Raw genomic sequence first — 23,078 nt, 5'->3', positions numbered from 1 at the left:
TCAGGCAGCCCTCATTGCTCCAGCTAGGAAGCAGAAGGGTGGGGCCAGCTCTGCTCTCTGGAGCAGACAGCACAGCACAGCATAGCCCAGCCCAGCCCAGGGCTGCAAAACATGTTGGGATGCTGGGGTGGACTCTGATTTAACTTGAACTAGGAAGGGGTCTGGGACAGAAATTTCAAAAACTGGATTGACCCAAATCAGTTAAGTCTGATGCATTCAACCAGATTTAGCTTTGAAACTGGTTTATGTGCACTGAGCTTCTGATTCATTACAGGTTTAAACCAGTTTCTAATCGCTTAAACTAGTTTATCTGTAACTTCTGTCCCTGATCTGGATCTGAAAAAGAAAGACACAGCTTGGCTGTGGGGATGAAGAGGAAGTCAAAATGTATTCAATGTAGCAACTCACCGTGACTTCAAAAAGAGTCCGTGCTGAGGGGGACTGCACCCAATGAGCAGTTACATACATCTTATTCAGACTGGCTGTATTACACCTATCCTTGTGGAAGGTTCCTGTCAGCTTGTTTGCCAAATATGGGCCATGTGTTTTACATTCATGCTCAGTGACGGCTGCATTTAATTAACTTGATAGTTGGTTTCCATTACTGAGCACATGCTGTTTTTTGCAACAGGTTAATGATAGACAATGTATTTAATGACGTTTCCTTATATACAAATGTAAGAGGAGGAACTTCCCCTCACTCCTCCTCCATGATGATTGGGGAAAAAAATCTCATCTTATATTTGAGTAAATATTGTATTAAAGAAGAGAACAAAAAAACAGAGAGAGAGAAAATTATCAATATCAATTGATAATTTAATAGTATGTATGCTAACATAAGTCTACTGGCTCAATACAACAAGATGCTCATTTATATTGAAATGCATTAAAGTATAATCTTTAAAGATTTACAATAATAAAAAGATTTTATTTTTATATTTTTTTACAAGATACACCTCTTTCGTCATCTCAAGACCCACCAATGAGCTGTGGAATAGACCATCCTGGAATGGGGGGATTGCTGCTTCTGCTGCCACCTCTTAGATGTGGAACTCATGGACACAGGGCACAACTGAAGCCAAATTCTCAACAGGATTCAGACAAGGATTATATATTTGTATAGATAATAAGAACATCTAGAGGTATATGGACTTCATTAGGAACAGGACAAGTTTCAGTAAAAACAATCGAAATCCCATGGTTATCATGGGAAAGACAGACCACCCCACAGCCTTACTAAATTTGAATTCCTTTTGTTGTTGGGAAAATAAGTCATAATTAGATTTGATCACCTTTGTAAAAGGTGGGTGTGCAGATTTTGTGCTGGAGCTGGTAAATTTTGATGACAGGTTTGCAAGGCTGCTTTAAGCAATACTCATCTGTGCTCATTTTAAGTTCTCTGCAATATGAAAATAGCAGACTTTAAACAGCTTTAGTCTAAAATCTCTGAGAGAGGTATATCCAAAGATCAAACTCAGAAGCAAATTTGCTACCGCTTATAGTAGTTTGCCAAATGGGTTGGTAGTTAGATTTTACTACTAGTGTGAGTTCACTTAAGGCCAATATACAGATCCCAATTATTGTTGAATACCCAAAGTAGGTATTTGCTGCTGAACTGCTGCATAGTATCGGTCTCTGGTTGGTATTTGGAAACATCCTATTTTATGTCCTGAAATATCACAGGGATACAGCACAGAAAACTGAACTTTAAACACACAGATGCAACACAATATGGAAGGAAGAAAATGAGGTGAATATAGTTAGGCAGGGATTTAAATGCTCAAATTTTTAGCTAGGCTAAATTATCAGGACTTGCTCAAAAGTGTTAAATTGTGTGCATTTCAAGCAGGAGGACAGAGATTTGCCTTTCAGAGATGAATCTGTATTGAAAAGGCTATATACATGAGTTGCTCCATTTCCTGTATTGCTTTGCATATCTTTAGCAGATGCCCGAAGTGATATAAAACATGTCAGTTTTCTTGTTATTGCTTGCTAATACTTGGATCATTTTACTTCAGTGAGCCTGCTACAATACGAGTATTTTGATCCACTTCTTGGATCAGTAGCTTGGGACCTTTCCCGTGTATGGGGAAAAAATAGATGCCGAGGTATATCAAGTCAGCCATTTTAGGCATCCAGTTGAACACCTGGCAAAATAAGAGTGGCTCCAAGAACAGATCCTAGTGATTAAAGGATGTTGACATGGTTGGGACAGAAATGAGCCAATTTGAGTTGGTTTTTTTTTCAGTTGGTGGCTCATAGTTTTTTTGTTAATCTACATGGAACACTCTATGGGATAGAAGGTCCCAATCTCTTCACCACAAGCAACTTGCTGCCAAGATTAAAACAGATATACGCTCTTGGGAGTTGTCTTGATAACAGAACTAAATGGGATTTCATTATGGAGCTCTGTGTGCACCTCTCTCTGGTACTAAACATCACCGTACTATTAATGAAGGCTTCCTAGTGTGCTTTATAGCCCAAATGAAGTTATTTGCCAGTGAAATCCTAGAAATACAGGCCTCAAAACAGATACCCTCAAAGGTGCAGAAGTAAAGACAGTCATCTGTTGAGAGGAAGGTGATCTGGGCATCTACAGGCCTGTTAGCCTGACTTCCTAGTACACAATGCAAGGCTTTAGAAAAGTGGTGACTCAACCTCTGGCTCACAGGACAAATTTACCTTGCAGGGCTGTCTCATCTGGCCCCTGGGACTCCCCATTGGTCTGAAAATTCGGCAGAAGGGGAACAATGGCCAGTGTTAACTGCCATGACCCCTGAAGTAGCAGCAATTAATTCTGCTACTGCTCCCCTGCTGTTAAATCTCTAGATCCATGGGGAGCCCCACGGACCACATGAGACAGTCATATGTGCAGGTCACATCAGTGCATAGACCAGCCAGTACATATGGGGTCACTTCATGGCCAGATCTGGAGCATGCAGGGTTGCTCTGGCACATACAGGATCATCCCGTGCTCATGGTTGGATCCAGCACTCTGATCCAGCCTGCAGACTGACTCCACTTGCATGATCTGCCCAGCAGACTGGCTCTATAACTCTGTGGGGCTACAAGGTTGAGTACCAGTGCTTTAGAACAAAGGAAGTAACTGGAAGATTGGATTAAATGCAACACAGGTTTCCCAATGTTAGTGGTGCAAGCCTAACCTAACATCTTTCTTTGATAATTTAACTGATTTTTGAGATAAAGGACACGTTATATTTGAATGCTGGTAAAGCATTTCATACATAGGCAATTATTAATTCAGCCATTAGTAAAAGATTTGCTAACTTATAGAAGCTGTAGAATCTCTATCACTGGAAGCTTCTAAAAGCAGGTTAGACAAACACTTGAATGAGGTAGTTTAGATCAGGCTTATTCCTGCTTTGAACAGGGAGTTAGACTAAATTACGCCATAAAGTAACCTCCAGCTTTATTTTCCTATGAGTCTAAATGGGAGCTGGCAATGGATAGTGTAAAAAAGGGAAATCCCGAATGGAGGGAGATAGAGTTTTTCAAAATTCTGACTTGGTACTGATCTTGTTTAAATGTTCCTGTTACTAACATTGGACTCAAAAAGTAAGCATACGCTGATAAAATCTGCTGATGACACAAAGTTAGTAGGCACTGTCAATACAGAGAAGGATTCGGACATCATAAAGAAATAAATGGACGATCCTGAGGAATGGAGTGAAAGAAATGAGATGAAATTCAGTACTAGAAAATGTGAAGTCATCGAACTCAAGGCTAAAACCAAGAACTTCTGCTGTAAGCTGGAGATTCTGTAATTAGAGACCACTGAGGAAGACAACAACCTAGGTGCACTTGTGAACCAAAGGATAACAATGAGCTATCAATAGGATACAGCCATGAAAAAGGTAAATGCTATCCAAGAATGTATCAGTCAAGATATTTCCAGCAGAGATAAGGAAGTAGAGTGACATTGCATAAGACCCTCATGTATGACCTTATCAAGAATACTTTGCACTATTCTGCTCACCCAAGTTTAATAATCTATAAATACACTGATAAGGGAAAGAGATGGGCTGTTTAAGCTAAAAGACAATGCTGACAACAGAAAAAATGGGAATTATGAATAGAACCAGTCAACTAGAAACTCAACCCCAAATATTTAGAAGTACACCTTGACTGTAGCCTCACCAGAAACATCATCTACAAATAACTAAGAACAAACTTGCCACACATAACAACATGAACTTAAAACTGGCTGGTCTGAGTTGGGGAAGCTCTCAGAACATTGGTGCTGGCCCTCGTTTATTCAGTGGCTGAGCACTGTGCCCTGTTTTGGAGCAGGAGCACCCACGCCAGCCTGACTGACTCTCAACTGAAGGAAATCATGAGACCAGGTACTTGCAAATCCACTCCTGTTCCCTGGCTCTGTTCTATTGGATATCCCTCCTCCTGACCTACGATGTAAACAGGCTAACTTTAGGAGTCTACAAAAACCTGCTCACATTCAATACGCTACCAGTTCTCGAGAAATGCAACAACCCCACTTGGGCCACGGCTTAAGCAGAGAAGGCCCTTTTAGAGTGTGGAAAAAGAGTGGAATGATGTAAACTTTGACATCGAGGAAGAATGGATCCAGCAATGGAACACAATTGACATCATTAAGAAATTTCTCATCACGAACCCCACGTCTAAACCCCCTGGCTTTGCTTTACCAAGGCACAGTTGGGCAACAGTGAGCAGGGCTCATACTGGACAAAATAGATGCAACTACCTACTACATAAATGGAATTTTATTAAAAACCCCAAGTGTGTGTGTGACAAAATCCAAACCATAGCACATATCATGGAGTGTCATATTTATCATTTTATTGGCTGTACTGAAGATCTGCATCAGGCTACTGACAATGCTTTGCAATGGATATCAAAACGAAAACTGTCACTCTAAACTTATTCCTCAGTGCCATTGTTTATATGTTTTTTATAGCTTGTTCTGTTATTCAGTTGGTGTAATCCATTTGATTAAATATAAATTGATAAATGAAATAAATAGATTTTGGTTTGAAATTAGGAAAAAGTGTCTAACCACTAGAGCAGTGAAGTACTAGAAGAGCTTTCCAAACGTAGTAGTGCAGGGAAAAAGATTACTCTTAAGATGGAAATCAATAAATTTATGAAACAGATAATACAATGTAGTTCCTGAAGCTACAGTGAACTGGATTTGATGATCCAAGAGATCCCTTCCAGTATTATGTTTGTGTTAAATACAATGGATATCCATCTGAAAACTAAGTGGAAAACAAAAATTGGAAACCGTATCAAATACTTTTCCTCCAACCATTTGCCACTGTCCTGCCAAGGGCGGCAGGGACTGAGTTTACATAGCATTATGAAACATTTTCTGACTATGCTATTACACTTGCTTATTTTACATGGTTTAGGTTTTGTAACCACAGACTATTTTTATTTTATTTATCTTCTGCTCAAGTATTAGAAGTTAAACCTCTTAAAACAATTCTGTGGGGAATGTATCAGTGTGGTATCTTATATAAATGATAAATATTTAAAATGGAAACACAAGATAAAGAAACAGTAAATAGACAAATAGTGAGCTGGACAGCAAGGAGGAGAGAGAAATTTTAAACATCCAGTTTCTATTCCAGACCATGTGTACTGTGTGCAAACAGACAAACACATTAAACAGAAGCCAAATACATTCTCAGAATCTAACAGGATTTGTTTTATATATATGTACATATTTCATCCTTTCATTATTTCCTAATAGTATTTATCCAGAGTGCTGCATTTCCCAACCCACAATGTAAACCTATGTAAATGACACTATAAGTAAGTAATGGAGACTACCTCAAATTCTGGACACAGCTGCAAGTCTCGTTTGACTGCACTGCAATGCAGTGATACAAAGCTTTTCAAAAACAGAAACTCCTTGAATGAAAAGCTACAAAAATAACATCCAACTGCTGTAGCAATCCAGTTGCAATGAAGCCATCCATCAATATCCAAGTATGGATAGCAGCGCTTTGAAAAAACCTCTTCTACAAAAATTAAACAATCCATAACATACATATTTATATAGGTTGAGGCAACTTTAGTACTAGACATGTTAGACAGGCATAGAGTTGTCTGTTTGCTTTCACTATTGAAATGAATACATTTTAAAATGTAAAGCAGTTTTCTGTACTTTTGATCCTATTCAGTACTAATCAGCTATCTTCACTTATACAAACCTATGAATAGTAAGGTTGAGGAAATAAATATACTGAAAGTAGGAAGGAAAATCATGTTTTAAAAGCGGCCAGAATTGGCTATTGCTACCTTATTGCCCACAGATAAGTATTTCTTGTAGAATGTAAGCTGTATATAAAATTGTAGGCTTTTTAATGTAAATTGATTGGGTCAATTATCATGAAAAAATATTTTAATCGACTGTTTTACTGGAGTCTTGCCAAAGAAAGTCACTGAAATTCAAATGTTTTTTAGTAGGGAGGTGGCAGTCCTAGTGTTTAACAGTCCAATTACTGTTAAAACATGCAATAGTAAAATGAAATTTATACTCTTCCCTTATATACATATTCTTTAGAAACAAGCCAATTCAAAAGGAAAAATGATGCATAGCTTTTGCAGGATGGTGGGAAGCTGCAAGACTTAATTTGACACTGATTTTATTGTATTTTTTTTTAGCTGCAAGTGGCCCATTTCGCAAGTCCATTTTACCTCTGCTCTTGCAGATAAGATTATCTATGAAAATCAGGCATTTCCCCGCAGGTAGAATACACACAGAATTCATCACATATTGTGCTATACAGACATTTCTGCACAGTTGCTGTGCCTCACAAGAAAGTCTGAAGGGAACACCACCCCAGGTAGTTGGCTGCAGACACATCCCAGCAGCATGGCACATAGTTATGATTTGACACATATAGTCTTTATAAATCCTATGTCTATGAAGTCAAACAAATCTCTTCCTTATTTATAGTAACAGGCAAGAGCAGATCTCTGCCGTCTTGTTACACAGATGGTTGTAACATTTTTATAGTTAACTTACAACCACTGATGCCTAAGGAATAGACACACATCTGCCCGAAATTGCCAATCCTGTGGGCTTTAAAAATAAATAAATAAAACAACTATCAGAAATATGGCTGCTATAAGGTGTAAAAAATGATATATTTAATACTTTATACAAATTTATATTTATATTATATAATTATGAATGTTATAATTATGGTACCACAGCTCATACATCTCTTTGGGCACATACAGAGCAAAAAAATGCAAACGCTGATTGTCAGAACTAGAATTATAAAGAACATCCAAAGCCCCAAATTCAGTACAATAAAAAACCAGTGAATCTGTAATTTATTTACAATAACAAATGCTGAAAACTTCTACACATAATTCATAAAATATGTTCTCTATGTGCTTTCTCATTGCCTAGTGCAAAGGAAAGAAGCCCATGCAAAGAAGGGAAGTGTCCAAGTAATTCTCAACTAGGGTGCCATGAGAACCTTTGAAGGGTATCACAAGGCATCCCTCCATAACTTTTGTGAATTGAGTGGCACCCCATTTCAAAAACTAATTTATATCTTACAGTGCTTACCTACTTGTACAGGGGCCAAGCAGGGATAACGTGAGTCTGCAATATCCACTATCTGATCATACCTCACCTATCTGCTCATGTGCCACTCAATTCACAAAAGTTACTGAGGGATGCCTTGAGTTTGAAAAGGTTGAGAACTGAGAAAGGTTGAGTCTGAAAAGGTCTAAAAGAAATAATGCCATTCTTCATATAGACATAACTCCAGACCCATTAGCAGTATTTCCACACATCGGTAAGGTCTCTATAAAGAAATACGTGGGAGCAAAGTTGGGGAAAGGAACCAGATACACTCAGCAAAGGGCTCCTTCCTTGAGGAGTGGCTGTTCTGCAAGAGCAAAGTACAGAGAGTTGATGCTGTTTGAAGGGATGAATTATGCTCAAAGCCCTATGTTAACATAATTCACTCTAACGTGAAGGAGGAATAGCGTACTTAGAAAAGTCAAGTGATAGCTTACCACTGCTATATGTACCTCAGTTACTCAAAATCTACTAAAGCTTAAATGATCTGATAAAACACTGGCCCACAATAGTAAGACTACAAATTAATTACTAATTAGCATGTCTCACCATGAAAACGGAGAAAGATACTTCCCCTCACACGTGGTAGCAGAATCTGTATAGTGAAAGAGATCGGACTTGGAAGCCCAACTCTCCCTCATGACAAAGAGGAAGAACTTTTTGCAGAGTACGGTAGCCTTCACTCAGGTGAACCAGCGGTGTTTGACACCCCAGCTCTAATCGCTCCCTCTCTTCGTAAATGGCAATGCAATAATTTTGTACTTTCCTGTTGGTTAGATACATCTTACCTACTATTAAGGGATGCTTTCTGCAGACTGGAAAAGTGAATAATTTACTAATATACCATTACATTTAAAATTTGCAAACTTATGAAGAATGAAAGTGCGATAATACATCTGTCATTTTTTCAAGGTTCTGAATTGTGACATCTACCAAGCTGACCGGCACATCTGCAGCAATACAGCAGTAACACTGCCATGTGATTCAAATGCTGCATGTTGGAGAATGCTTTTGAATTCATTAACTCAACCACAAGAATCCACATCTAATATTAGAAGTATATGGCAAGAAAAAGTTAACAAAAACCAATGTAAAAGTAAGACAGGTAAATACAGGGATGAAGGACAAGACAAGGAGGTCATCGTGCATTGCTACATAATAATAATACTAATAATAACAGAACATCTCATTTAGCTGTAGAGAGAATCTTAATGTTGGTCCTCTGCCCCCACAAACTGTAAATTTCTCAGCTCAATTACATTTCAATAGCAGGTGTCAACCATCTCTCTGGCAGTTGGACAACTACTTTCTTTTACTGCCATATTTCACTGAGCATATAAACAGTGAAAGTGATGAATATTTCCATGACATTGAAAGAAACAACTTTAATAATTGTAATTTAAATATAAAGTCCTTGTCCTTAAAAAAAAATCTATATAATCAGAACAGAAATTTATGAACAGCATATTTTACATAGAAAAGGAATAGACCAAAAGGGAAAATATTATTTGGTCCGTTTTCACTGATACAAACATTTTCCTTGCAGAAAAGCTGTTTCTTCAAAAGAAATTGATGCATCAATTAGTAAGATTTTGCTCTATCTAACACTTCACGCAACTGGAAAAAGACTCTTTGCTTTAAGCAGTTATTGTGACTGTCCTTTGTTTTCCCATAACAAAACCCGAGTAGTCACAAGTACCTGAAAACATTTTTTTCCTTTATGCAAGTACCATATTTCATTACATGAAACATTTTCATAAAACATTTCTCACCTGTAGTAAGATATTGACATACTTGAAAGTCCAACTGATACCTGACTACAAGCCATGCACCTTTATCATGAACATGATCTCCAGCAGATCATTCAAACTCAGTACCAGACAAGGAGAAAAAGGCAGAGTATGAGCTCCAAAGAATGGAATCCCCCCAAGTGTCAGTGCTAGCACCAATACTTTTCAGTGTATACATCTGAGACTTGCTTCATGTAACACCTAAGTGATACATGTATGATGACAATGTCGCCATAGTAGCCCAAGAAACAGACATGACAGAACTGGAAAAGACACTGAGTACTGACATGGAACTCATCTCTGACTATTTCCACAAGTGATGCTTAATGTTGAGCATCAATAAATCAGTAGCTTTACTCTTCCACCTGGATGATCGTTGAGCCACAAGCATGCTGAATATCAGAGTAGGTAGCCACATATTTCCCTATGAGCATACCCCAACCTATCTACAAGTTGCATTAAACTTTTTCTTTACCTATAAACATCATATTCAGAAGGTCAGAAGTAAAGTCTCTGCATGAGTACTGCCTTAAGATGTTTAGGTAGCATGAACAAGGGGTGCCAACTTCCAAGTGCTCAGGACCACTGTACTTGCAATGGTATATACCCCAGAATATTTTGCTCCTGTATGGTCTAGAAACTGTCATACTAAAAAAATCAACACTGTACTTAACAGTGGGCTAGGACTCATAACAAGCTGCACAACTTACATGCACACAGATGTACTTCCTGTACTCCCAGGCATTAGACCAAGTGATATAAGAAGACAGACCCTAACATCATTACTGGCAATAGAGGCAAGAGATAATGAAAATCACCTGCTTCATCAACTGTTAACTGAAGATGTGAACAGGTGGAAGGCTTAAGAGGCTCAAAAGTTGTAAACCATTTGTACATGAAGCCCACAAGCTCCTGGAAGAGATTGGGAAAGCTGAACCAACCCTACAGGCAGCAATGGACTATTTCTACAGCGTTTTATACCAGCACCAAACAAGACCCCCATTGGCCATAACCTTGACAGAGAAATGTAGGTCAAGCTGAACAGACTGAGATCTGGATACAGATGCTTCAAAACAACACTTCACAAGATGAACATCTTGGACAGGCCCCCGCGTGAATGTAGTATCCAACAAACAGCACAGCACGTAATTGAAAGCTGCAATCTTTACGAATGCCCAGGCAGGGCAGATGGAATCTGTGCATTGAGCGGTATTATCAGACAGTGGCTCAGATTTGGAAGTTGATATCTGATGCCATACAAAAGAAGAATTGACATACTAACCATTTCTGAAAGAGAGAAAAGTGGGGAAACATACCGGAGCAGGAAAAAGAAAGTGTGATATTCAAAGGAGGAAAGGGTGATGAACATTGAAGCTATTTTAATATTCAAGTTAGAGCTTACACCTTGTTGACTAGGTGCTGGAAATACAGAAACTTTTATATATATGGAGAGAGGAATGAAATAATGAAGAACACAGACTCCTGACACTGATAGAATTAGTGGATAGAGGGAACTAAGCACACTAGATATTGCGTTTCAGTTTTTTAAAAGCATTTGACACAAAGAAGGTTATTTCCAAAATTAATTCAAATTGATTTTGACATGAATAGTGTCCTGTGAATTGGAAACTAGCTGAAGGACTGCTATCAAGCATATGAATAAATGGAAAAGCAGCCAAGTAGTATTCAATGAAATAACAAACCAGAAAAACAATAATGCCTAAAGAAATCTAGGGATTACATCAGATAACCAATTAGATGTGAGCCATCTATGTGATTGGTACAGGAAGTTCAGTCTTATGTGTAGTCACATACAAAGAACCATCACTACACAGAGAAATAATCATCCTCTATAGCATGCTGGTATGATCACTGGCATCTGAGAAAGACCGTACACAGAAAACTCCATTGCTGCACAGCAAGGAGAACAAATAACACTGACCTTTCTGAGAACAGATAACCTACTAAGGCAGGCATAGGTCTAGGACCGTGGCGATAAAACTTTCAGTGTGGCAGGCTAGGTGAGTAGGATGGGGCCCATCTGTAGGCCAGATCAGGCCTCCTGGTCTACCACTGGGTCAGGGCCCAAGGCTGCCATACTGGGGTTCCTCACCAACTCCCTCAGACCTACACAACACGATTAAATCTAGCACTATTAGATGGGGGCCCTGTGCTGTCTCCCTCAGCCCCATGCCATAGGATTGGGGCCCCACACTGCCTCCCGGGGCCCTCTGCTGCTTCCTAAGGATCCATGCTGCTGGACTGGGGCCCTGCATACCTCTCTGGCCCTCACATTGTCTCTGCTCAGCTGTGCTACAAGATCATATGATCTCCAGGCACGTCCAGATCAGGCCTAAGTATGCCCCATCTATGTCTATCTGGCCCGTGGGACTCTCTACAGGTTCAGAAATTTGGCAGCAGGGAGCTATGACTGCTCTCACCACTCCCCCACTGCCAAATTTTCAGACCCATGGAGAGTCCCATGGGTCAGATGGCATGGCTCTGTGGGCCAGATCTGGCATGCCAGCAGGGGTTTGAGCACCCCTAGTCTAGAATAATAGAAAAAAACCTTGTTAAGTATTTTTGGTTTGGGGAAAGTACCCAATGCACATGCCAGGAAATAATGGCCTTTTATGACTTCTGACTATTTGTACTGCTCTTGAACTGAAAAATTCATAGGCAAGTTCATCAACTTTGGGTACTATATTTGTATATTAGCTCATACTTAATCTGTTACAGTTCTTCATTGTGAAAAATGTAAAACAGCCTTACTGTCACTTTAGAGCTGCTCCTGGTAACTTTCCTTTAACTACCTGAAATTTCAATAAGGAATGAGATGATTAAGAAAACAAATACTCACCATTTTGAAGATTTTAGTAGGATATTAAAGAAGATTGTGACTCAATCACATGATAACCTAAGCCACATTTATAGATTCAAAAATACTGAATTTGGGAAACTCTGGGTGCATCTACACGTTGCCCGATGGTGATGTTGTTACTAAAGCACAGCACAGTAGCGTGGCACAGTACTTCCTTTTGGACGTACTAAAGCATAGTGCAGCAACTGCCCATACTGCACCGTATTCATGGCATAGTATTTTTAGCAGCTACTTTGCTGTAGTAGTGAGCTATAATGAGGAAGCATGTCGCTACAGTGAAGTAGCTGCTGGTCACATGCAGACACCAATGGATGCTACGTTGCCGTAGCATGTCACTATGGCGACAGTGTCACATGTAGATGTGCCCAGTTACTGAACTAGTTTTTCAGTAATAGTCAGATGCTAGTAAGCTGCTGCTTATGAAGTTTTACGCATCTCTGATTTATTTACCCTACAAGGTGCAAATCTACCCTGACCTCTATTAGTTTATAATTTATCCTACCTTCATCTTTACTTATCCCACACCAAGTATCTGAACTGTTATTTTATAGACTATGATCCATCTTACCATTCAAAATGAGGCAACTAATAACAATTCTCAACTTCTGTTAACAGAGAGTCCACATTTTATATTCTTACTTGTTATATGCATCACGGTGATGACCAGAGGTCCAACTGAGTTCACAGCTCTGTTGTGGTAGGCACTGCACAAATATATAGGAGGACACTGTGCCCAGTGGTTAAATAGTCTATGACCAGGGGTTAGCAATCTTGTGCCAGTGCAGGTCAGAGCTTGCAACCTGGCTATTGTTGCAGGCCGCAAGTCTCTGCCCTTTCCCCTAATCCGAGGGGCCAGCTGCCAAATCCTCAACCCCCTCTGCAGCAAGGATAAGTTCAGAAGGAGCAGAGAAGCAGGCCATATAGAGCAGGCAAGTAATTCCCTGATTCAGGACTGTCTGATCCCACCAGACATAACAGCTGCATATCGGCAGCCCTATTTTACATTACTGACATGTTGTCCCTTTGCTGGGAAAGTGTCTACTGATACCAAGAGGTAGCTCTGCCCCAAAAGGTTATGATCTACCTCATTTTTAATCCCCATAAATGAAGAATGGAAAGATCAGCTGAGGGAGCTGGTGCCTTTTAGTAGGGAATTACTTCTGGAAGAACACTGTTTAAACATGATCATGACATAACAGGTACTTCTGACCTACAAAAATGAATAGCTTCTACTCAAATAATACTTTTAACAGTAGGATTTCCAATGACAGATAATAATCTTATTATGTAGCCAAAACATCACAAACAGAAGATGGTCTGTGAAGTTTTGGTTTTTTGCTTAAAAAGTAAAAAGACTAGAATTGTTCAAACACTTCCACATCATTTTTTTTATTTATACAACATAACAAGTACAGTAGAATATGCCACATATGGATGGACTAAAAGAGCTTCCTACCTCAGTTTCATTCTCTCATGCATTTTCCCATGCTGGATACACTGTTCCTCCAATTCATCATTCCTTTTCTGCATCTTCTCCAATCTGTCATGGAGGTACACATTCTCCTGACTAAGCTGGCTGACTTCAGACCTACAAAAATAAAAACACAGGGATGATGGGTGCTGTCAGACTTTATCCTGCAGTGTACACCATTATATGGTTTTGATGGTTATGAAACTCCTACAACTGTAATGTTAAAACAGCCTTTTAATACAAACAAACACCCATTTTTTAAATGTTAAGCCACATCCACATGCATGGAGGCATGACTTTTTGGTAACGCAGTTACAAATACTGACCATCAATCAAGCATAGTTCTGTGAAAATCCCCTTCTGCAAGACCATAATTTTTGCTTACTTGGTTTGGTCACCATAATGGCTAATTTTAATAGCAAATAATTATTTATTGATATCAAATGAGATAAATCCAGGAAACTCAAATGATGCTGGAATCACTGACAGTAAAATTGGGCCAATATCCTGAAAACATAAGTGCTGCACTGGCAAAGGGAGATTTTTAAGAGGAAAATACACAGCTTAAGAAATAAGAGAAAGGTCATAAGTGTTGCACCTGATCCTCTGTAAAGTCTGTGCAAAGACAAGATCTGTAAAGGCTGTGCAAAAGAAAATTAAGTACTTCTCATTTTCCAATGTTGTAGAATCACAGCAAGTCCAAGCATGAGTTCATTGGGATTACTCCCCTACCTATATCTTTGACCATTAGCTAATGATAGGGAAGTTCATTTCTACTCATACTAGGAGCTCTGGCTTTCCTGGTGCTCCTTACTGTTTTTACTATAAAAATGTCATAAAAATTGTGATGAAAATCTATATGTATACTATGTGTATATTCTAATGCTTAATAAGGGGGCATGCTTAGAACATAAAAATTATGGACATAAGAAATATGTTTTTTTTTTTCCTGTGGTATGTTTTATTGGACCAACTGCATAGTTGGGAGAGATGTTAGACAAGGTTTTGGACACAAAGCGCTCTTCTGCAGGTCTGGAGGTCTGAAGAACGGCACTTTGTACCCAAAATCTTGTCCAATACCTTTCCCAACTATACAGTTAGTTCAATAGAAAATTGAACAAAATAACTATTGCCTCTTCTAGGCACGATGGTCCTGTTGCCCTGTGGGGTCAGGCCAACTCTCAGGATCTCAATATTGCGCTGTTAGACAGGAGGGTGTGACACAACTCCACATATCCAAACACACAAATCAATGAGATGCATACACACACACTCTACCAGCTCAGGCACATACACATCCAAACCAGCCTAGGCACATGCACACCTATCACCAATTTAAGCACATACACTATACACCCCAAAAGTTAGACACAGATCACTAATTCGTACATCATGCACACAATGACACATACATATACACACACACACACACAACCCACCTATACATACACACAGGTAAGTTCCTAACTTGGATGGTACAGTGTGTATGTGTGTGCTTGGGGTACCGGGGATACTTGTGGGAAGGGTCAGGTGAGAGAGACAGAGAGTTAAAGTGTAGGGAGTGAGAGTTGCCAGAACTGGGATTAGAATCGGTGGACTACAGAGAAGCTGGCTGAGGAACTGAGGCTTGGGTTTACTTAAGGTAGACTAGGGCTGGAAACTGAGGCAGACAGCTGAGATATTGGGGTGGAAGGGCAGATAAGTGGTGGCAAGGAGGAGACAGCCGGGAAAGAAACTGAGGCAGAAACCTGGTTGCTCAGGGGAAAAGGAAAAGGCAGTGGGGATAAGACAGTGGCAAAGAAACAGGGGGGTTGGAGGCAGAGAGGAGCTCAGGACAGGTGTTGGAGGTGGCAGTGAGCCAGAAGCAGGAGAAGGAGAAATGAGACAGAAGTTAGAGGGGCGAGGAGCAAAGATTGGAGCAGGGCCAAATCATAGTAAAGCAAAACCCAATTTAGGGGTCCAAATAACAGTTTTATTACACAGACAACACACTACACAGCCCCATGAAGTTATTGGTTCTCACTCACACACACACACACACACACACTGGCAGCAGGAGAAAGAGACTTAGTGGAAGGGCTGGAGTCCAGGTAGGGAAGACAAGCAGAGTCCAAGTCCTTGATTGAAGAGGGGGCGAGGGGTGATAGCTACCTATCCAAGCTGGAAAGGGGTCCTTGTCCAGTAGATGTTGTCCAGAGGGGGGTCGCTGGCAGGGCCGCTGGGTGGATAGGTGGTGTGGCATGGTGCTGGTCCAGATGGAGAGGGCGTCCCACTGGGTCTGTCTGCACTACCCCTTTTTATAGGGGCAGACCTTGTGTGACCCTAGTGACAGGAGGCATGCCCAGGCAAGGGTCAGCCCCTGGCGTACTGAGCATGTGTGCTCCATGCACGGATGTGCAGTTTCGGGGGTCTGTAATGGTGAGAGTTGCTGGTTCTGCAAAGTCTTTTGTCTTTCAAATGCTGGGTTCTTGTCTCTGTTCCTGTGTGAGGTCCGTGGTTCCTGGATGAATCAACGCGAGGTGATGGCCTGGTCGTTACAGGCCATTCAGTAGAGGCCTGCTACCATTGTATTTCAATCATTCCCAATCATTCTCATTCATCTAGAAAAAAATTTACATAGGAGGGGTACATGAATCATACAGTTGCAACACAGGGGATGCCCGGGCAGAGGACACAAGATGGAGGCTTGACATACAAAATGGAAACTTGACATGACTTACACTAACTTACATATATAGGCCTAAAACAGCAATCACACAATATAAAAGCAGTACAAACATAATAATTATCACTTACAAAACAGTGGGTATCAATATCACAATAGCAGGGAACTTATTTGCAAGGAGGGGAGAGAAAAATAAAACTTAATACCTAAAATAAAACGTTAAAGCTTATCCTACATCTTAGCTTACTTATACTTATCTATAGGGAAAATACAGGGAGAGAAAAAGTAAAAAATGGTTGGGGAAGGGGAGGGAATGCATTTTAAAATAAATAAAAAAAGAAAAAACGGGGGGTTTTGCTACAGTCCTGGAAATGTACAACACTCCAGCCCAAATATAAGCATGCTAGTTTATTTTCACCAAGGTGACATGTTACATAGTTCTGGAGATGAAAGAGCCCCAGAGACATCTTTAAAATAAGAAATGTAAGTATTTTACAGTTTTAGGATGAAGACACTTTACCTTCAGCCCCCTGCAAACAAAACAAGGACATTCTAAAAAAGAAAAAGGAAGAAAGAATCTGTCACATCAGGAACAGGTTCTGTTATGGTGACAGGGCAAACCTGGTAATGATGTTCAGGCAATGATGTTTCCCATTACATGAAGAACCACATATGCTAAACATTCAAATCTGTCAAACAGGAACTAATCTGAGTGTAGCTATAGAGAAGGCATTGCTCAGAACATATTCACTTTAGTATAATTATGAAGTCACAATTTACCAAGAATGTCATGGAAAAATTATAAACGAGGTTTGCCTTTGCTCTGGATTAAAACTTGCAAATCATTGCATATAAAGTTTATAGAGGAAAGGACCTTACTGAGATGGATATATGGATAAGAGTATGCTGGATTTAACAGGGATTAAAGTAGAATCCTCAAACAATATTTTTACAGAAATGTAGATGAATTTATAGCAACACCCCATAAAAAACTTTGTGAGATGGGCTAGTCACTGGCAGAGAGAGAGAGATTTGGGGAAAGCTCTGGTGCATTTTTTTCTTAATATTGTGATCCCAAGGACTAAGTTCATTGACACCTGGTACATCTTTCTATCAGGTGAATGACAGCAAGGAGGATCTTCTATTAGGTTTATTTTTTATTTTAAATACTATGTCTGTGGGGTTTCCCAACTTAATAGTGGGCTGCTCCCTACTTGAATATGCAGTTGGATATGGCTGCAGTAATGTTTTTGATGGCATAAATCTAAATGTCCTCCGTGAGCTTTATTCATACTTAGAATCATAGAAAATTAGAGTTGGAAGGGACTGCAGTAGGTCATCTAGTCCAACCCCCTGCTCAAAGCACGACCATCCCAGCCAAGGCTTTGTCTAGCCAGGTCTTAAAAACCTCCAAGGATGGAGAGTCCACAACCTCTATAGGTAAACTGTTCCAGTGTTTTACTACCCTCCTAGTGAGAAAGCTTTTTCTAGCATCTAACCTAAACTTCCCTTGCTGCAACTTGAGACCATTGCTCCTTCTTCTGTCATCTCCCACCACTCTGGACAGTCTAGCTCCATCCTCTTCAGAACCACCATTCAGGTAGCTGAAGGTTGCTATTAAATCCCATGTCTTCTCTGGACTAAATAAGCCCAGTTTCTGCAGTATCCCCTCATAAGCCATGTGCCCCAGCCCCCTTGCCATTTTTGTTGTCCTCCACTGGACTCTCTCCAGCTTGTCCACACCCTTTTTGTACTGGGGGGCCCAAAACTGGACATAGTACTTGAGATTTGGCCTTACCAGTGATGAATAGAGAAAAATAATCCCTTTGCTGGACCTGCTGGCAACACCCCTACCAGCGCAGCCTAGTATGCCATTAGTTTTCTTGGTGACAAAGGCACACTGTTGGCTCACGTTCAGCTTATAAGCACTGTAACCCAATCAGCCCCCAACCTGTACTGGTACATAGTATTGTTCTCTCCTAAGTGCAGGACTTCGCACTTGTCCTTGTTGAAACACATGAGATTTCTTTTGGTCCAATTCTCCAATTTGTCTAGGTCCCTCTGAATTCTAGCCCTACCCTCCAGCATATCTCCTCCCAGTTTGGTGTCATCTGCATACTTGCTAAGAGTGCACTCTATGCCATCTTCTAGGTTGTTGATGAAGGCATTGAACAAAACTGGCCCCAGGACCAATCCCTAAGGTACTCCACTTGATACCAGCTTCCAACTAGATATTGAGCCATTGATTACTACACTCTGAGCCCAATGATCCAGCCAGGTTTCTATCCACCTTATAGTCTATTCAAACAACCCATACTTCTGAAAGCCTGCCTCAGAGAATGTTGTGGAAGACCATATCAAAAGCCTTGCTAAAATCAAGGTATACCACATCCACTGGTCTCCCTGTATCCACTAAGCCTTGTCATAGAAGGCAATCGGGTTGGTCAGGCATGACTTGCCCTTGGTGAATCCATGCTGACTGTTCCTAACCACCTTCTCCCGAAGTGCTTAGAATATCTGAAGTACAGGGACTCCACTTGAAAACATTAAAGATTTTTCTCAGTGGCAGTGTGAGCTCAGATGGAGCTTCAAGCTAATGCAGCCATAATGATTCTGATACTTGAAATAGGCCAGATATATGTACTCTACCACCTAGATCTGTCGTAAGGTTATGGGAGCACAAACAAGTTACTGTTAGGTAACAGATGGAGGGGATTAACAGCACATTAGCTCCTGTGCAGTAACTGCAGTTAACACAGATAGTCAGCGTGCTATATATCTTTGCTGTCACTGCCCTTACAGTAACTTGCTTGTGGGCCCATGCTCTATGTCAGTGTTTCTCAACCCATGGGTCATGACCCAAAAGTGAGTCGCAAGAATGTGAAAGTGTCATGAACAAACTTTAAACATGGATTCTCCTTTAAAGGAGAAAAACATGGGAAACCATGGCTTTTCCCTTGCAGGCTTGCAGAGTTCCAGCCTGCAAGGGGCTGCTTGGGACCTTCCATGCCTCCCTGTCCCATACACTCACCCCTGCCCCACACTGGGGAGCTGGGGTCTAGGGCAGTGGGTCAGGAGCGAGGAACACTGGGTCAAGACTGGCTAATGTTTAGAAATGGGTCCTTGTACAAAAAAGGTTGAGAGCCACTGCTATGTTACATCACAAGTTGTATCAGTCCCTGCACAGCCCAGAATTTAGATGGCAAAAAATGGCTGATGAACAATCATCTTGCAGTTTTGCCATCCTTTGTGGCATTATCAAGAGTCTCATGATTTTTGCTGTTTTTCTTATAGCCATAAGCTCTTGGATTCATATGACTGAAATATCCATAATTTTTAAATTGTCATGATTTTTAAGTCAGTTTCATGATATTCAAGGATGGACTTTTGAAATACTTGGGTTTGATGATACTGATTTTGTCCATTTTTCCCCCAGGCTGACTATGTTCTGCATTGTACCTCTCAAGGACACAGTGCAGATTGGAGCTTAGCTGTTTTATTCAGCAGTGATACTTCTTCCTCCTCAGAAAACCAGCCAATTTTATTGTATTTCAATTACAAGCACTGCAAAATAACATTTTTAACTGATCTAATCGGGATAAAAATAGTTCTTCTGTGAGGGGATAATAAATCATGTAATGGACTGTTTTTCCAGACACACTGTGTTTCACATCCTTGTAACACTACACTGGGCTAACATTTTACTCATGGTGTTGAGTGCAGTAACTGCAGTCTCTCAATACAACATCAACCAAACATGCAGAAAAATAGTTCAGCCGGGCGGGTGTGTATTCTTTACTTCAATTAAACTCACACAGTTGGATGCCTACTGTTGCCAAAACAGTAATATAATTTATACATTATAGTCCAAACAGTAAAACTACACTAAAAGTCATTTAACAATATTTATAACACCATAAAATACAGTGTTAAAATATATGAACTGCAATATGTACCAAAATTATAAAATTTGTTTCTCATCATCAGTGATTAAAACCAGGATCATTGCTCTAGCTTCAATACTCACAACCCTGGTGACAGATTAGAATTCAAATCTTAATGATCAATTTACAATTAACAAGATAGAAGTGAAACAAATTAAACCAACCATTATATATAACGAGACCCAATGGGCTCCCATTGTTCCCCTTAATTACAAAACGCAAATCACAAATACACTGTGGGCAGTGTTAAGCATCAATCTACAAGCCCAGAAATTCAGATAGTAACAATCAGAGAAAAAATGAACAAAATAACACAGAAGACATCAACAAAGGACTACATTCTGATTTTTTTTTACACTTTCACATACATATAGTATCTTCACAAACATGATTAATTTTGCAAACAGCATGAATGTTATGTAATTTGTTCAGTGACTTGATAATTCTGAGGTTTGCCTAACCCCATAGAAGGGCTCAGTCACACAAAAAACATTTTAGTAGTAGTTCTTCCCCCCAAAAACAAAGCAGAACCAAAACAAAACCACCCATGTTACAGATTTCAGAAAGAAACACTAAATTAAAATTCAGCTCTATAAATATGTTATGGAAGGTAACACATTTCTCATAATGAATAATCCACACCAAATGCTTTAGTATATTTAATAAATACTTTACATTCCTACTAGATTTTGTAATAAGGCTCAAGTGTTTTACACACATTAATTGACACAGTTTCATATTCTTCATCATTCTTGTTTTACTGATGGGGATACTGTGCCACAAATATCCCAGGCAATACAGCAAAACAGTTGTATATCCAGGATTAAAATTATACTGACCAGCCTCAGACCCCGACTCTAATCACTAAGCACACTAATGCACTGCTTACGGTCCAGTATTTTGAGAGTAGGTAAAGCCTATACAAAGACCACTCTGCCTAAGTGTAGTGAAAGCGCCTTTCATTTGTGCAGGTAAAGTATACTGAGGAAACTATGCTGGGAGATAGTCTTTTCTGAGCAGTAGGTACTGTAAAATCCAATGGGAAAAAAAATATTTTAAAAGAAAATGCCACGTCCACCAATTCCTGAAATTGCAGTGATGATACCTTGCGATCATGTGACAGAAAGAAGTTGCAGGTGGAAGAGAGGTGAAAGCAAACAGCATATAAATTTTCTTGATACACATAGCACCACTTTGTTCCATTCAAATTGCAGTGAATCAAATAATCTTTCCTGTCTGCAGTTTCTGTTGTCTCACCTCTCTGAATCCCTTCAGTAGGTTTCCCTTTCCATCTAGTTCAGTCTTCTTGTCTTTATTTAAATCCCCTCACAATTTTGCCTCTCCCTATCCATCCTTTTTTGTTTCTGATTACATTAACCCCCAATGCAACAATCTTAATCGCAACCAGCAATATATCCACTTCTCCCAACTACCTCCATGCTCTCTTCCCCACTGCTTCTGGTGCACAGAAAATCCTTCAAAAGATGTATTCATGTACACAAAAAGTACACACTTCCATTCCACATCATCTTCCCTATCCTTCACATACTGCTTGTTTTATAACTGAGTTCTTATGAAACGATCATTACATTGTAAAGTCTGTTGGAATAATATATGAAGAAAAAAATGTGAATCTTATTTCAATTACTTTATCTAATTACTTCACCTCCAATCAATCCAGGATTCAAACTTCTCTGACTCCTTGGGCTGAGACTACTTATGGCGCTCTTGCAATGTTGGATAATCTGGAAAGCAGCTTGGCTGGGAAAAGTGCTATTTGATTGACTATCACAATATTTACAATGGAGGAGTTTCTTTTTTAATGATTATACTTACATACCCTCAGTTTTTAATCTCTTTAATAAATATTTTGTTACCCAATTCACTTAAATTTACTCCTGGTTTAGAAAGTGACACACTGCATCAGTCCCACTTTGTGCTATGAGTAGAAGTTAAATGGCAAACAAGCCTTGTGAAGGATTTTGCTATAGAAGTGACTCTCAGCCTTTGGTAATACAAATTAAAAAAAACTGTATTATGTTACTTAAGTAACATATTCATATAGATTCTGAGGCCAATTATTTGCAATATGACCTTCTTGCAGGAAGTAATTCTGAATAGGATACATTAATACAGCACATATTCGTATATACAAATGCAATTCTTCCTCCAACATTTACTTCATTTTAGAATCTAATACTTTAGCCACTCTGTGTGCAAAACTACCATTGATTTAAATGGGGAAATTGCATAAGCAACTCTGAAATTGGGCCCTTAGTAAGCAGCAATTTTCACAAGAGTTTGTTGAGAGGGTAAATCTGATTGAGCAATCTTCCAGAATTATTAGCCAGTGTGCACTATTATTAAGTAAATTACTTATTTAAAACATTCTATGTCATTTAACCCCAGATACCCAATAAAATGCAGCTTGAAATCTTTAACCAAAAATTTAGTATTCTTAGCATAATTTCCAATAACTAAGTTGGAATTGTGGCTATTTTACTGTCAATTTACTAATTTTCAGATGAAGAATATCAGTCTTAATAAGAACATAACATGTGATTTCTCACATATGAATAGTCCAAGTAATTTGAATGAAAAGGCAAAAATATCACGTGAAAAGTAGAAAATTAGAAATACTCTGGACAAAATCCATCCTGGTTTCTCAAGTTGCAGATGTTGTATTTATATTGAACAGATTTGTAATAGGTGTAGATGACT

The 23,078-nt window shown here is 39.5% G+C and overlaps 1 protein-coding gene across 8 annotated transcripts in view; it reads right to left on the bottom strand.

Moving 5' to 3' along the window:
• Nucleotides 1-23,078, bottom strand: part of SDCCAG8 (SHH signaling and ciliogenesis regulator SDCCAG8) — a 151,025-nt gene that overhangs the window by 44,314 nt on the left and 83,633 nt on the right. For 6 of the 8 annotated variants that reach the window (XR_009456099.1, XM_059715964.1, XM_014600083.3 and 3 more), the window contains one exon: nucleotides 13,734-13,865. Coding sequence is in view for 7 of the 8 variants with exons in the window: in XM_059715964.1 (XP_059571947.1) it covers nucleotides 13,734-13,865 (132 nt within the window). In the remaining variant the exon portion in view is untranslated. Of the gene's footprint in view, nucleotides 1-13,733; nucleotides 23,077-23,078 lie in introns of those variants that run through there. The other 2 variants (XM_059715988.1, XM_019500630.2) reach the window with 2 other exon arrangements.

This window comes from Alligator mississippiensis, chromosome 1 (genome assembly GCF_030867095.1).
Source record: "Alligator mississippiensis isolate rAllMis1 chromosome 1, rAllMis1, whole genome shotgun sequence".
Taxonomy (NCBI): domain Eukaryota; kingdom Metazoa; phylum Chordata; order Crocodylia; family Alligatoridae; genus Alligator; species Alligator mississippiensis.
Note: the sequence above shows the minus strand (reverse complement) of the source record. Positions and strands in the feature narration are given on the sequence as shown.